This window comes from Mesoplodon densirostris, chromosome 8 (assembly GCF_025265405.1).
Source record: "Mesoplodon densirostris isolate mMesDen1 chromosome 8, mMesDen1 primary haplotype, whole genome shotgun sequence".
Lineage (NCBI taxonomy): Eukaryota > Metazoa > Chordata > Mammalia > Artiodactyla > Ziphiidae > Mesoplodon > Mesoplodon densirostris.
In genome coordinates, this window is record NC_082668.1 from 22,146,083 (window position 1) to 22,160,893 (window position 14,811).

A 14,811-nucleotide genomic window follows, 5' to 3' on the forward strand; every position below is an offset into this window, starting at 1 on the left:
GTTCTGAAGGCAACAGAATCTGATTCTCGTTTACTCAAGCAAAAAAATGTATTGATCAACAAGTTATGGAGTAACCCACAGAATGATGGGAAAACTAAATAGCTAGACAAACTAGATTTTGGAAAATACAGGAACAGGAAAGCTCCAGGTATAAAAACGCCCATTGCTGTTGGACCTCCTCTTCAAGATGCTGTCCCCAAAATAACTCATATCTCAACTCAAGCCATTTTCCATCTTTGGGTCCTTGCCCTTAAGTTGCAAATTTCAGGAAGAGTATCTGGACTGGAGCATCTTGGTCACCTGCCCATCCCTTGTTGGGGGTCAGGGGCTGAGGGATGGGGGGAGTGCCTTCATTGTCTGCCCAACTCGTGGAATTGGAGGGGGGTGTTCCTCAAAGGAAAACAAAGAGCTATTACCAAAAGGAGGGCTGTGGCATACTACAGAGGCAGAAATAAGAGACCAGCGGGGACTCTTGGTGGGCTTTTACATTGGTGGCATCCAGTTCTGTCTCTGGACCTTTCTGGAGTCCCCTAAGAGGCATGTGGGCTGTCCATCTTGGGCCCCTTGGGGAGAGTGATAATGCTGGCCTTGGCTTGGGGTGCTGGCTTGTTTCAGAAGATGTCCTTTTTCTCTAAGGAAGACAATGTTTTTTTTTAACTTGACTGGGTTTGGGCAGCTCATTAATAGACTCTTCAGAAATTGGCATAAAGCAAACTCTGCGTTCACTAGCTCTTTTTCTGTTTTCATACACACATTCAACACATTTATTAAGTGTCTACCATGTTCCTGCACTGTTGTGTATACAGTGTATCTTTGTGATACACTGTTGTGTATCACAAAGTTGTGATACAGTGTATCTTTCTATTTATTAAGTCTCTGTGATAGGTCTGTACTATTTTAGATGCTGGAATATTGCAAAGAACCAAGTCCCCGTCTTCAGAATGGAACCTACATTCTGGTTCACCATTGTATCCTAGTACTGGGCTCTGTAAATACATGTTGAATGAATAATTGAATGACACCAGCTTGTGCTATGTTGCTGCAAGCATAGCTTTTCTGTGGAATGCACTAATGATGTGGTGTTGGAACTTAAGAATTTTGATTTTCTAGTTTTTCCCGTCCTGCGTATGCCTTTTCCTCCAATGCTCAGAAGTCATCAGTAAGTCTCAAAGAAAGAGGACTTCAAACTGTATTACTTGTTTTCAAAGCAAACTCTAGAGTTTTCCCTGCCACGGAGAAATCTGAAACTATAGGCTGGCAGTTCTGCCTTGTAAACAAACAGCTAATGGGTCTGTGAGTCACCAGTTGCCTCAGGGGACTGCCCACTCCCCTGACATCAGGTGCCCAAGGGCTCTTGGTAAATGTCAGATGTTGCTGCCAGTGGTGGGTGGTGTTGGCGTCAACTCAGGCTGTAGGAACAATCTAGCATCACTCTAAAAAAAGGAAAGCTTGCTGCTCTCTTGCTAATGAAGTCTGAAACAGGAAATGGGGGTGCCAAAATATGGTCTCAGATATCTGCAAGCTAAAGCTTCAGGGTTTGCGCTGTTTTTCCTTAAGTTTCCGAAAAACAGAAATCATGAAGGTATTTAACTTCTAGGAAGATGAATACTTTGAAAACACATATAATAATCTTTAGAAAACTAATAAATAGAATACTCACATCAGTTAAAAAGAATGAGGTAGTATTATGTGTACTAATAAGGCTAGATCTCCAAGACATATTATTAAGTGGAAAAAGCTTGCAGGTAGATGAATGCGTACCTTGTATATTAAAACCAAACTCACTACCAGAAATGACAACATAGGGATTCCCCTGGCAGTCCAGTGGTTAAGACTCCGCACTTCCACAGCAGGGGGCGCTGGTTCAAATCCCTGGTCAGGGAACTAAGATCCTGCAAGCCATGCGGCGCAGCCAGAAAACCAACATACACAATGATGCTATGTATACATCACGGGGCACATACGTGTATGTGTGTCCAGAAAAAGGTTTGTAGCATACTGAAAAAGGTTTGTAGCATACGTTTGTAGCATACGGTTACCCTGAGGAGGCTAGAAAGGAGACAGGACTGTGGATTGTGATCAGAGGGAAACTTAATTGTAATATTTCAGTTTTTTAGAGGAACGTTTCATTTATAAGTTTTAACACTTAACATTAATTTTAAAAGAAAATATTAATAAGTTGTTAGAGCAGGCAAACACTACATGTTATCCTTAGTAAAGCAGAGCATTAACCTCCTGAGCAAGTTTGTTATATAGACATGGTTCTATGGCTTTCCAGAAATGTCCTGTGTGAAACCGACCACATGAAAGATGCCCACACATGGCAGAGGTACAAACGTGAAAAGAAATACTGTCATATGTAAGCCAAGTAGTACTGGAGCTGATATTTGCTCAACAGGCCTATACTATTTGGATTTAGTCAACTGTGTTGAATTCTGCTATTTCTATAGTACTTTATGGCTTTCAAATGATCACATTTGAGTCTCACAACTTTCTAGTCGGTAGGGCTCGACTCATCATCTCCATTTCACAAATTAGAAAACTGAGGTTCAGAAAAATTAAGTGACTTGTCTAAGATCAAGGTTAGTAAGGGGGCAGGGTACCTGTATTTTCCAGGAGCTGAATGCCTTCTCTAGTTTCTCCATTCTCAACAAATCCAACTCCAATAGTTAACAGAAGCTGTCAGACCCTAGCTTTCATCTTCTTGCTGGCAGCCCCCTTGGCCCACTTTCTGCTTGAACCTAGGTAGGTGAACTCAAATCCAAAATCCAATTTCAGAACATAGTACATAGTACTCCATCCTGGCACAGTTGCAAGTGATAAATGACGTGGTGCTGGGCTCGATACCACAGCCCTGTGCTGCCTGGTGACAGCTGGTACTCTGTCATGTCCTCTCAACTTTTCATGATGGGTCCATATCCTGTCTCCCCAGCTAAGTCAGAGCCCTCGGGGACCTTCTCTTATCTTTTCTTAACTCTCAGTAGCCAGCCTCTCAATGAATATGCACTTGATAAGTTCCTTCAGCCTCATAATGTAGCCAGAACAGGATAAACTTATGTGTAGTAACACACACACACACACACACACACACACACACACACATATATTTTTTTTTTTTTTTGCGGTACGCGGGCCTCTCACTGCTGTGGCCTCTCCCGTTGTGGAGCACACGCTCCGGTCGCATGGTCGCACAGGCTCAGCGGCCATGGCTCACGGGCCCAGCCGCTCCGCGGCACGTGGGATCTTCCCGGACCGGGGCACGAACGCAAGTCCCCTGCATCGGCAGGCGGACTCTCAACAACTGCGCCACCAGGGAAGCCCTGTAACACACTTTTAAATGAACACACTGCCCATGAGAATTGACACTTCTGAAAATAAACTCTTGCTCTTCCTCCTCACCCCTCCAAGCCTGCCTATCCCATGTCCTTTATCACAATCAGTGACAGTTCGACTTTCACAGCTTGTAAGCTCCAAACCTTGGACTCCCTCCTCTCTTTCTTTTATATTTTACTTCCAATCTGTTATAAGTCTCGTCGGCTCTGTCTTCAAATTCCATTCAGAGTCCAGCCATTTCTGCCCACCTCTAACTGCTTCCTCCCTGGTCCAAATCATGGTCATCTGGGTCATTAGCATGGCCTCCATTTGCCTCTCCCTAAAACAGCCCTTGACACCCAATTTCTTCTCAAGACAGCAACCAATGGATCCTGTGGCCACCTAGGTCGACCACTTCTCTCCCTCTACTCGAAGACCTCCAAAGGTTTGCTCAGCTCACATGGAACAAAATCCAGAGTCCTTGCCATGTCCCCAAAGGTCCCACATTCTATCATCTCCTATTACTCTTTCTCCTGGCCTATTTCTCTCTAGGGCCCCTGGAATCCCTGCTCTTTCTCAGGCACCCTACTGTTTATTCTCTCTTCTCTGGGGCTTTGCACACGGCTTTCACTCTCCCTGAAATGCTCTTCCCCTTGAAATCAGGGCTAGCTTGCTCATCATCTTTAAGTCTTTGCTTAAGTGTCACCATATAGGGAGGTCTTCCCTGATCACCCCATTTAAAACTGCAGCCACCACCCCTCTCCCCAGCACACACACACACACACACACACACACACACACAACTTCCTGGCACTTCTTATCCCCTTCCCTGCCTTATTTTTCTCCATAGTACATACCACTTTCTAACGCACTCAATAATGTAGTTTCGTTGGTGGAACTCCCCTACTAGGAGGTTTGCTCCAAGAAAGTATGGATTTTTGTTTCTTTTGTTCATTGCTGTATTCCCAGAGCCTAGAACATGCCTGGCACATAACAGATATTCAGTAAATATTTGTTGAATAAATAAGATTGACAAAGATGAAAATTCCACAGTATTGGTGGGGATTTAGGGAAACATCCTTTCCTATGTTGCCGGTCAGAGTGTAAATGGGAATTACCTCTTTGGAGGGCAATTTGGCAAGATCCATCAAAACTTAAAAAGGCATCTTACCTATGACCCAGAAAGTCAGCTGCCAAATATTTATTCAAGGGATACACATGTCCAAACACATAGTGAAAGGATATTCACTGCAGCGTTATTTTAATATCAAAAGGCTGGAATGAACTTAAATGTCCGTTCATAAGGATCTGGTTAAAATAACATAAGGGCATCAACTACATAAATGCAGCTACATAAATGCATAAATGCAAAGTACGATAGAGGAAGTTATACATGTAGTGGGTGGAACAGTCTCCATGGTAAACGGAGTGAAACAAGCCAGGGACAGAAATGTGTGGAGTATGCCACTGTTGGGGTAAAAAGGGAGAGGGCTATGGGTGCCTATACTTACAAGTGTGCAGAAGCGTAAGTAAATATACACACACACACGCACACATAAATAGCTCTGGAAAGTCGGAAAATACTGATGATAGAGGTTGCCTTTTTTGAGGGAATTATTCGACTGGGAGACTTGAAAACGACTAAAAAAAATTAGTTGTGAATATAGTACTTAAAAAACTCACTTCTGTAATGCATCAACCCTATTCTTTCGCTAACTTTTACTCTTTGTGGGACTGACATGTTAAAAATATGCCCTAACCTCCGCTTTGAAGGCAAGGGTGGGGCTGGGAAGGAGGACCTTTTATTTCCTCGGGGAGTGAAGCCAATAAAACGTATGAATAGATCCAGCCCAACCTCGTGCTTCTTGACTCGAGGGGCTTGCCCCTCCTTCCCCCAGCCCCGTCCCCCACGGTGCCCTCGGATTTTGCCGTCTGGCGGCTGGAGTCCCTGCTTCTTCCTTAGAGGGCAGCAGCGAAGCGTCTCGGGAACGCATGCGCCCCAATTTGCGCCCGGGGAATTAAAGCGAGAGAAGAAAAGCCCCAACAAAACCCGCGCCCTAAACAAAACCCAAGTGGAGGAAAGCGCGCGGCCCTGCAGCCCCGGGGCCGTGAAGGCGCCTCCCGCCTTGCCCGCGTCCCCGGCCGCAGCGTGATGCGCACGGACCGGCCCGCGACGCCCCGGCCGCCACTGTCCCCGCACCTGGACGCCGGTCCGGTGGCCGCGCCGCAGCCGCGCTCGCTCGCCGCCGCCGCCGCCGCCGCGGCTTCCTCGGAGTCGTCCGGCGCCGGCGGGGCACCTCGCTCTCCATGGGGCTGAGGGCCTGGCTGAGGACCGTGTGCTGCTGCTGCTGCCCGTGCAGGTGCCTGGAGGAGCCCGCCGTGCCCGAGAAGGAGCCCCTGGTCAGGTGGGTGCGCGCCCCGGCTGCGATCTGGGGCTTCCTGGCCGCTGCCGGGCGCCGCGGAGTGCGGATACTCGTGTGCTCGTCAGAGCTGGGGACGTGCGCTTGCTTTAAGGTCACACTGAGGCGCAGACTAAACTCCTGGGTTCCTTACAGGAGATCCTGCTCCTTGGGTTTGTTCCTCGGGTAAAATATTTGCCTGAAAGCACAGATCCTCGGAGGCACCTGAGACCCAAGTGGAAGCCTGTGGAAAACGGCAAGAATTCGGGTGCAGTGCCCCCGCAGAGAAGTAGGGGAGAGAAGTTTGCATAGGGGTCCGATTAAATACAACTGTGACTGCCTATTTCTGTTTCAGTGAAATGGGCAACTGTGAATTTCTGTTTCACCCAGGAAAAAAGTTGGGTACGTTGTCATTCAATTTTATTACTGAAAGAAGACGATCGCAGTGACTGACTGCAAGGAAATATTTTTCACATTAAAAAAAAAGTACATATTTTTCTCAAGGGACAGCTTATTCACTGGGACGTTGATTCATTACAGATTAAGCTATGAAGTGTGTGAGGAAATTTAATGCACATTAGCGATGTGCTAAGTGGCTTGGTGAAGGCACCATCCAGCACAGCTTTGTTCAGGGCTGTGACTGTAAGCAATTATTTTATATCTTGACTCTGATGAAATTAAGATTTCACTAGGGCATGACTTGGAGGTAGATATGATAGAAACAAAATATTTAAAATGAAATTAGGAAATAGTAGATGAGGCAGAACTCCAGGGTTGGGTAAGCAAATGTGGAAGCCAGTGTTTGTTATGAAGTATGCAACTAATATGATAAAGCTTTCACAACTTTTTTTTTTTTTTTGGCTGTGTTGGGTCTTCAGGGCTTTCTTTAGTTGCCACGAGGCTGCTCTTCGTTGCGGTGTGCGGGGTTCTCATTGCGGTGGCTTCTCTTGTTGCAGAGCACGGTCTCCAGGCACGCGGTCTCAGTAGTTGTGGCTCATGGGCTTTAGAGCGCAGGCTCAGTAGTTGTGGCACACGGGCTTAGTTGCTCTGCGGCATGTGGGATCTTCCTGGACCAGGGCTCGAACATGTGTCCCCTGCATTGGCAGGTGGATTCTTAACCACTGCGCCACCAGGGAAGTCCCTCACAACTTTTTTAAAAGCATGATTTACCTTTTCTTACTCTATCAAGTCCGAACATTTTACCTTGATTTTTGAGATCTTACATAACCCCTTCCCTCCTGTCCACTATTATTTTCTGGTACATTACACACTGTACACTCCTTGATTTAATCAGACAGGCATCCTTCCTGCTCTAGGAACAATCCAACCTTCTTATTCCCTCCAAGCTTGCTTCAAGTAGTGACCTTTATTCTTTCTGCCCCTTCCTAAATGCTAGTTCTCAAGGTCTCCTCAAGCAGTCTTCTTTGATTTTTTTTGCCCTTATTCATCTTTCTCTCCTATAACATAGGGTTTAGAACTTGCCATCTACCCCTCACTGTTTAGTTAGCACACATGTATGTAAACATGTCCTGCTTGTGTTCTATGTATAAAGTCATACACACAATACCCAGTGTTTTTGTTTGCTCTTGCAGTGGTGTTCTCACTTAGATTATTCGATTGTTGCGGGCAGGGAGAAACCCAGTAATCTACCGCGAGTCTTAAAAGTAGTGGGTAACAATCTGGAATTTCATGCTTGGGTTTTACAGTCAACTTATTCATAGTAACATGAAATAATATTCATAGTAACATGAAATACAGCTCTCCGCTTGGTCTCATTCTCAGAGCCTTGGGTCTTTCCAATATTCTTTCCGGAATTGCTATTTAAGATGATAGTTTTGGTTGTTTTAAAACCTCACCCCTCCCCTGCCTTGGTTTACACTGTAAGTCAGTGAATTTTGCAAGTGAGTTTAAGAAGACAGAGTCAGTTGGGGCAGAATAGCATAGTTCTCATGAATCAGATTGCCTGGGATTAAGTTCCAACTGGGTGACCTGGCACAAGTTATGAAACTTTTTTTGTGCCTTAATTTCCTCATCTGTAAAATGGGGATGGTAATACCTCAAAGGGATGAAGTGAGAAACAAAATGAGCTAATCCATGTGAAGTGCTCAGTATAGTTCCTGACACATAGTAAACAGTCAATGAAGTTTAGTTATTATTAAGTATCATTGCTATTCTTCTGAGCATGTGCATATGAGTGGACTGGTCTTTTGTGGTTTAGTGTCATTCTGGCATCATTTCAATATAATATTTGGGAAGAGCAGCCTATTAATGGGTGTGTGGAGCAGTGACATGTGTGTGTGTGGGTGTGTGTGTGTGTGTACCTGCATGTTCTTTCCTGCCCAAGTCATTGGAAGGTCTAGTTTGAAAATTTGTTTAAGTGTGACGTTCAGTGCTTTTTAATCCATTCACAAAGCTGCGCAGTCATAACCACTATGTAACTCAGAACATTTTCATCAGTTCAGAGAAGCACTATATCCATTGACAGTGACTTGCTGCCCTCCCCTCCCTGCCCACTCACCCCCACCCCCCAACTCCCCGCAGTCAACCACTAATCTACCTTCTGTTTTTAGAGATTTGACTATTCTGGACATTTTGTACAAATGGAATCATTCATTATGTGGCCTTTTGCATCTGACTTATTTCACTTAACGTAAGGTTTTCAAGTTTCATCCATGTTGTAGGGTGTATCCGCATTTCATTCTTTTTTCATCATTGGATAATATTCCATTGTATGGATATATTACATTTTTATTTATCAATTGATGGACATTTGGGTGGTTTACACTTTTTGGCTTTTATAAATAATGCTGCTACAAACAGTGGTACACAAGTTTTTGTGTGGACGTATGTTTTCTGTTCTCTTGGGTATATACCTAGAAGTGGAATTGCTGGGTCATATAGTAAATTCTACATTTAACTTTTTGAGGAGCTGCCAGGCTGTTTTCCATAGTGGCTGGTTTGGAATCTTGACGTGGTGAAATGATATGGTCAGATGGTCTTAACTTTATTTTTTATTAAGAACTTCATTCTTCATGTCATTTTTTTTCATTTATAAAAAAGGTTTTGTACAGATATCTCCTCCCCCCAGCTAAATCCTTTATTCTATGGTAAAACAGTGGTTTTCAAGTTTTATTTCATACCCCAAGGTAATAGTGCCTGGAAGGAGTGTGGTCAGAGGGAAGACGTTTATCATTTGTGTGCATGATCACCTGTAGTCCTTTTCCAAAATGGACCAGGGACTCTCGTTAGTTCAAGAAAACCAATTTTTAAACTCAGCTCATTTGCCAATCTGACATTGCCAATTGTGTTTTTGACCTTGTTCCTTTTGCTTTTTCTGGAACCTTGTATCTGAAAGAGAATGGCGGTCGCTTGTCTGGTTTGCATCTGTATTTTTCTCTGTCCCACTAGTTCTTTCTTTGCCCTTTCTCTAGAAATATGCTGGGGCCTCCCTTGACTAAGCATTCATCCTGATATTGCCATTTTCTTTAGCTGCCGTCCTTTGCAGCAGGTGCAAATGTCTCTAAAGCATAGTCAGCTGTACCCCTACCTCCTTCTTCACGTCCCACTCATCCTGAGATTTGGCTCCTTCCCCTGCATGATTACATGAAAACTGTTCTTTTGAAAGTTTCAAGAGAAAGAAATCTGCTCTTGTTTTCTCGCTGTACACGAGTACCCCTGTGCTGACCATCCTGGCCTTATTTCTCATTTCCTCTTTCCCTGGCCTCAGTTTTCACATTCTCTAGTTTCTGTGCCCGTGATCTGTGTAGTCATTCTGGTTTCCCTTCTGGTGCCTCTGTTAATGGCATAATTGTTAGCTAGACATCTTTTTGTTTTCTCTACTGCTGAAGATTCTACTTGGGTTTTAAGGCCCATTTCAGTTGCCCCCTGTATGATGAAGTCTTAGAAGGTCTCTCCAAGCAGTTATGGTGTCTCTTTTCTTTCTTTTTACCCCTCAGGTCACTTACTGCATTCTGCCTGGTATTATTACACTTATAAGGTGGGTCCTGCAACCCCTGCCAGACTGGAGGTTCTAATCTAGATTGGGGGTGGCATGAATCTTTCCTTTGCATTCGCTGTTGTGTTACACAGTCCCCCACACGGAGTAAGAACTGAATAAATACTTTTGGATTAATAGAAATTATAATAGCCGTTAATTTATTAATTTCTTCCTATGTGTAAATTTTAAGAAATGTATTTAAAACAAAATGTTATGAAGAATAACAGCATAAGCACCCACATACCCAGCACCACACACCTTAAGAAAACATTGGGCTTCCCTGGTGGCCCAGTGGTTAAGAATCTGCCTGCCAATGCAGGGGACACGGGTTCGAGCACTGGTCTGGGAAGATCCCACATGCCGCGGAGCAACTAGGCCCGTGAGCCACAGCTACTGAGCCTGCGCATCTGGAGCCTGTGCTCTGCAACAAGAGAGGCCGCGACAGTGAGAAGCCCGCGCACCGCGATGAAGAGTGGCCCCCACTCGCCGCAACTAGAGAAAGCCCTCGCACAGAAAAGAAGACCCAACACAGCCTAAATAAATAAATAAATAAATATTAAAAAAATAAAAACATTAACATAGAGTGGAAGCCCCCCATGTATCCCTTCGTGACTGCACACTCCCCCCACCCCGTTCCCCACATAGGTGAGCTCTAAATTGAATCTGTGTTTGGCCTTCTTAACTTTATATAAATGGTGCGTACTGTATGTAGTTTTTTTTTTTTTACATAAAATCTGTCATTTAATTGTCACTATGACCAAATGAGACAGGTGTTATTTATCCCCATTTTATAGATAAGGAACTCAGGGCTTAGTATTCAGATAATTAATTCAAAGTCACAACTGATAAGTCGGAGAGCCAGAATTTGAATCCATGTCTGTGTGACTTTAGAGTCCATGCCTTGCATTGAAGAAAATTCAGAAAACTACCAGTGTCCAACATTAACTGATAATATTTATATATTAGACACTGGTGGATATCACTAGCCTTAGCTCCTGCCCATTGTGGCCCCTTTCTCCTGCCCTTCTTCCATGTCCTTCATTAGTATAATTCTTCTACCTGGTTGTAGGAGCAACCTGGCCCTGAGAGCCAAGCCCAGGGGGAGTTCGGAGGCCTGAGTCCTCGTCCCACCTATTAACGGGCTGTGGGATTTTGGGGAACTCTCTTAACTTCCTTGAACCTTAATTTCTTCTTCTGTCCAATGGAGAGAGCCAACTTTAAGATACAGCCTTGAAGGGCCGTTCCAGGCTTGATGCAGACTGTCCTCTTTCTGTGGACTTGTGTCAGCTGAAATTCTATTTGACATGGAATACAGGGGCACTGAGGCTGTCTGTAGACGTAGGAAGGAGCCTGAAGGCCCAGGACGTGTGAATCATGACTGTTTGTCAAACTCTTTAACTGCCAAGGTTTGCTTCACCAGCAAATAGGTGAGTAGTCATTTCTAACGCCAGGAAGCTTAGAACAAGCCTGGGCCTAGAGAAATGACCCATGGCCTGACATGGGCTTGACACCAGGCTTTGGCCACAAAGAAAGCCAAAGGTTTCATTCGATCTCAGCTTCACCCCAATTTTAGGACTGAGTCATGTAACGTTCATCTTGTCCATCATCTATGTACGGTTTGAGGTTGTGAACGCCATTCTTTCCTGCACTGACTATATTCCTAAAGTAGAGTAAATAGTGATCAAAATGATGACAGAATATCATTATGCTCTGAGGACAGGCTAATAATGCATATGGATTGTTTTGGAATGTCTAGATTATTGTTTATTTGACTGTAAAATAGTGAATGACCTTTTGGCTCAAGGTTTCATGTTACTAATTAAAAGAAACGTTGGGGGGCTTCCCTGGTGGCGCAGTGGTTGAGAGTCCACCTGCCGATGCAGGGGACACTGGTTCCTGTCCTTGTCCGGGAAGATCCCACATGCCACGGAGTGGCTGGGTCCGTGAGCCATGGCCGCTGAGCCTGCGTGTCTGGAGCCTGTGCTCCGCAACGGGAGAGGCCACAACAGTGAGAGGCCCGTGTACCGCAAAAAAAAAAAAAAAAAAAGAAACATTGGGGTATGTGTTATTAGGTTCTAGGGCTGCTGCAACAAATCACCACAAATTTGGTAGCTTAAAAACAACAGAAGTGTATTCTTTCAGTTCTGGAAGCAAGAAATCTGAAATCAAGGGATTGGCAGGGCCATGTCCCCTCCGAAGACTCTCGGGAGAATCCTTCCTTACTGATTCTAGTTTTAGGTGGCTCCTGGTGTCCTTGGCTTGTAGCAGCACAACTCCAGTCCTTACCTCCATCGTCCTCCGTGTTTCTGTCCTCCTCTTGGTCTCAAATCTCCTTTTCTTTTCTCTTATCAGGATACCAGCTCTTGGATTTAGGGTCCACCCTAAACCCAGGATGATCTCGTATCAGGATGCTTAACTAACTATTGATACATCTGTAAAGCCTCTATTTCCAAATAAGGTCACATTCATAGGAACTGGGGATTAGGACTGAAAGATGTCTTTTGGGGGGACACTAGTCAACCACTGCAGGGTACCAATGCTCAAAGCATTGGTTTTTGGTTTTTTTTTTTTGCGGTACGCGGGCCTCTCACTGCCGTGGCCTCTCCTGTTGCGGAGCACAGGCTCCGGACGCACAGGCTCAGCGGCCATGGCTCATGGGCCTAGCAGCTCCGCGGCATGTGAGATCTTCCCAGACTGGGGCACGAAGCTGTGTCCCCTGCATCGGCAGGCGGACTTTTAACCACTGCGCCACCAGGGAAGCCCAAAGCATTGGTTTTTATTTCACTGTTATAGCAGAGCTTTCTTCCATCAGTGATGAAAGCATTCTCTTGCCTTGTAAAAATCCACACCTAAGCATGATTTGTGCCCCTTGAATTTATGTGATTCTGGAGGCACAGCTGCAGTCACCTTTAAGCAGAGAGATGCCCAAATCCTCTGTCCACTAGAAAGTCTATCACCAGATGCCATCCAATATGGACATCAGAGGCCTGGAGAAGGCTAAAATGGAAAGAAGTGCAGTGTCAATGTCACTCGCTAAAGCATCTTCCACGAGGCTTACTTGGAACTTTTCAGGGAAGTATAATTCTTACTCTCTGATTTATTGGCTGTTAATAACTGATAAGCATCACATATCCAGTTGTTCAAAAGCAGAAGAAGAAAGGGAAAGAATGAGCAAACCATGGCTGAGTTTTTATTCGTGGCTCTCTCTTCAGCTGCCTAAGTGAACCTAACAATCTTCCAAATCTGTTTTGCTCCCTGCTCTTTTCAATGCCCACCTGCAGCTTCCATTCCTAATAACAGAATTTATGCACACATTTGTGGGCAGTGAATGGAGAATGGATGTCAGTGTTTTATTTTTCTACAGTGCCTGGAATTCCCATTAGGGGAAAAGAAAATAAAACCTCAGTTTGCTCTTGATGGTTGTTTTATGCCCATAAAGAGAGGCTGTTCAGAGGAGGAACTAATCGGGGCCTGTGAGTGTCGGCAACCGAATTGAATTTTCCTGATGATAAAGAAATGCTTCAGTCGGGACTTCCCGGGCGGTCCACTGGTTAAGACTCTGCGCTTCCACTGCAGGGGGCGTGGGTTCGATCCCTAGACCCCTGGTCTGGAAACTAAGATCCCACATGCCTTGCCGTGCAGCCAAAAAAAAAAAAAAAAAAAAAAAGAAATGGTTCCACGTGAGTCATACTGCTCCAGCATGTTGAAGAGGGCGAGAGATTGAAGTTGTGATGTGCACCTTCCCGTCAAGCTCTGCTGATCCTTTTTTTTTTTAACATCTTTATTGGAGTATAATTGCTTTATATTGTTATGTTAGTTGCTGCTGCATAACAAAGTGAATCAGCTATTTGTATACATATATCCCCATATCCCCTCCCTCTTGCATCTCCCTCCCACCTTCCCTATCCCACCCCTCTAGGTGGTCACAAAACACCAAGCAGATCTCCTTATGCTATGTGGCTGCTTCCCACTAACTATCTATTTTACATTTAGTAGTGTATATAAGTCCATGCCACTCCCTCACCTTGTCCCAGCTTACCCTTCCCCCTCCCTGTGCCCTCAAGTCCATTCTCTATGTCTGCATCTTTATTCCTGTCCTGCCCCTAGGTTCTTCAGAACCTTTTTTTTTTCTAGAGTCCATTGTATGTGTTAGCATACGGTATTTGTTTTTCTCTTTCTGACTTACTTCCCTCTGTATGACAGACTCTAGGTCCATCCACCTCACTACAAATAACTCAATTTCGTTTCTTTTTATGGCTGAGTAATATTCCATTGTATATATGTGCCACATCACCTTTATCCATTCATCTGTCAGTGGACACTTAGGTTGCTTCCATGTCCTGGCTATTGTAAATAGTGCTGCAATGAACATTGTGGTACATGACTCATTTTGAGTTATGGTTTTCTCAGGGTATATGCCCAGTAGTGGGATTGCTGGGTCATATGGTAGTTCTATTTTTAGTTTTTTAAGGAACCTCCATACTGTTCTCCATAGTGGCTGTATCAATTTACATTCCCACCAACAGTGCAAGAGAGTTCCCTTTTCTCCACACCCTCTCCAGCAATGACTGTAGATTTTTTGATGATGGCCATTCTGACCGGTATGAGGTGATACCTCATTGTAGTTTTGATTTGCATTTCTCTGATGATTAGTGATGTTGAGCATCCTTTCATGTGTTTATTGGCAATCTGTTTATCTTCTTTGGAGAAATGTCTATTTAGGTCTTCTGCCCATTTTTGGATTGGGTTGTTTTTTTGATATTGAACTGCATGAGCTGCTTGTATATTTTGGATATTAATCCTTTGTCTGTTGATTCATTTGCAAATATTTTCTCCCATTCTGAGGGTTGTCTTTTCATCTTGTTTATGGTCTCCTTTGCTGTGCAAAAGCTTTGCAGTTTCATTAGTTCCCACTTGTTTATTTTTGTTTATATTTCCATTTCTCTAGGAGGTGGGTCAAAAAGGACCATGCTGTGATTTATGTCATAGAGTGTTCTGCCTATGTTTTCCTCTAAGAGTTTTATAGTGTCTGGTCTTATATTTAGGTCTTTAATCCATTTTGAGTTTATTTTTGTGTATGGTTTTAGGGAGTGTTCTAACTTC

The 14,811-nt window shown here is 44.3% G+C and overlaps 1 protein-coding gene across 1 annotated transcript in view; it reads left to right on the forward strand.

The window, feature by feature from the left end:
- Positions 1-5,619: 5,619 nt before the first annotated feature.
- The window catches only part of MREG (melanoregulin), a 65,362-nt gene continuing 56,170 nt past the window's right edge, over positions 5,620-14,811 (forward strand). Inside the window, exon 1 of the mRNA XM_060107159.1 lies at positions 5,620-5,717. Within this exon, the coding sequence (XP_059963142.1) occupies positions 5,620-5,717 (98 nt within the window). The remainder of the gene's footprint in view (positions 5,718-14,811) is intronic.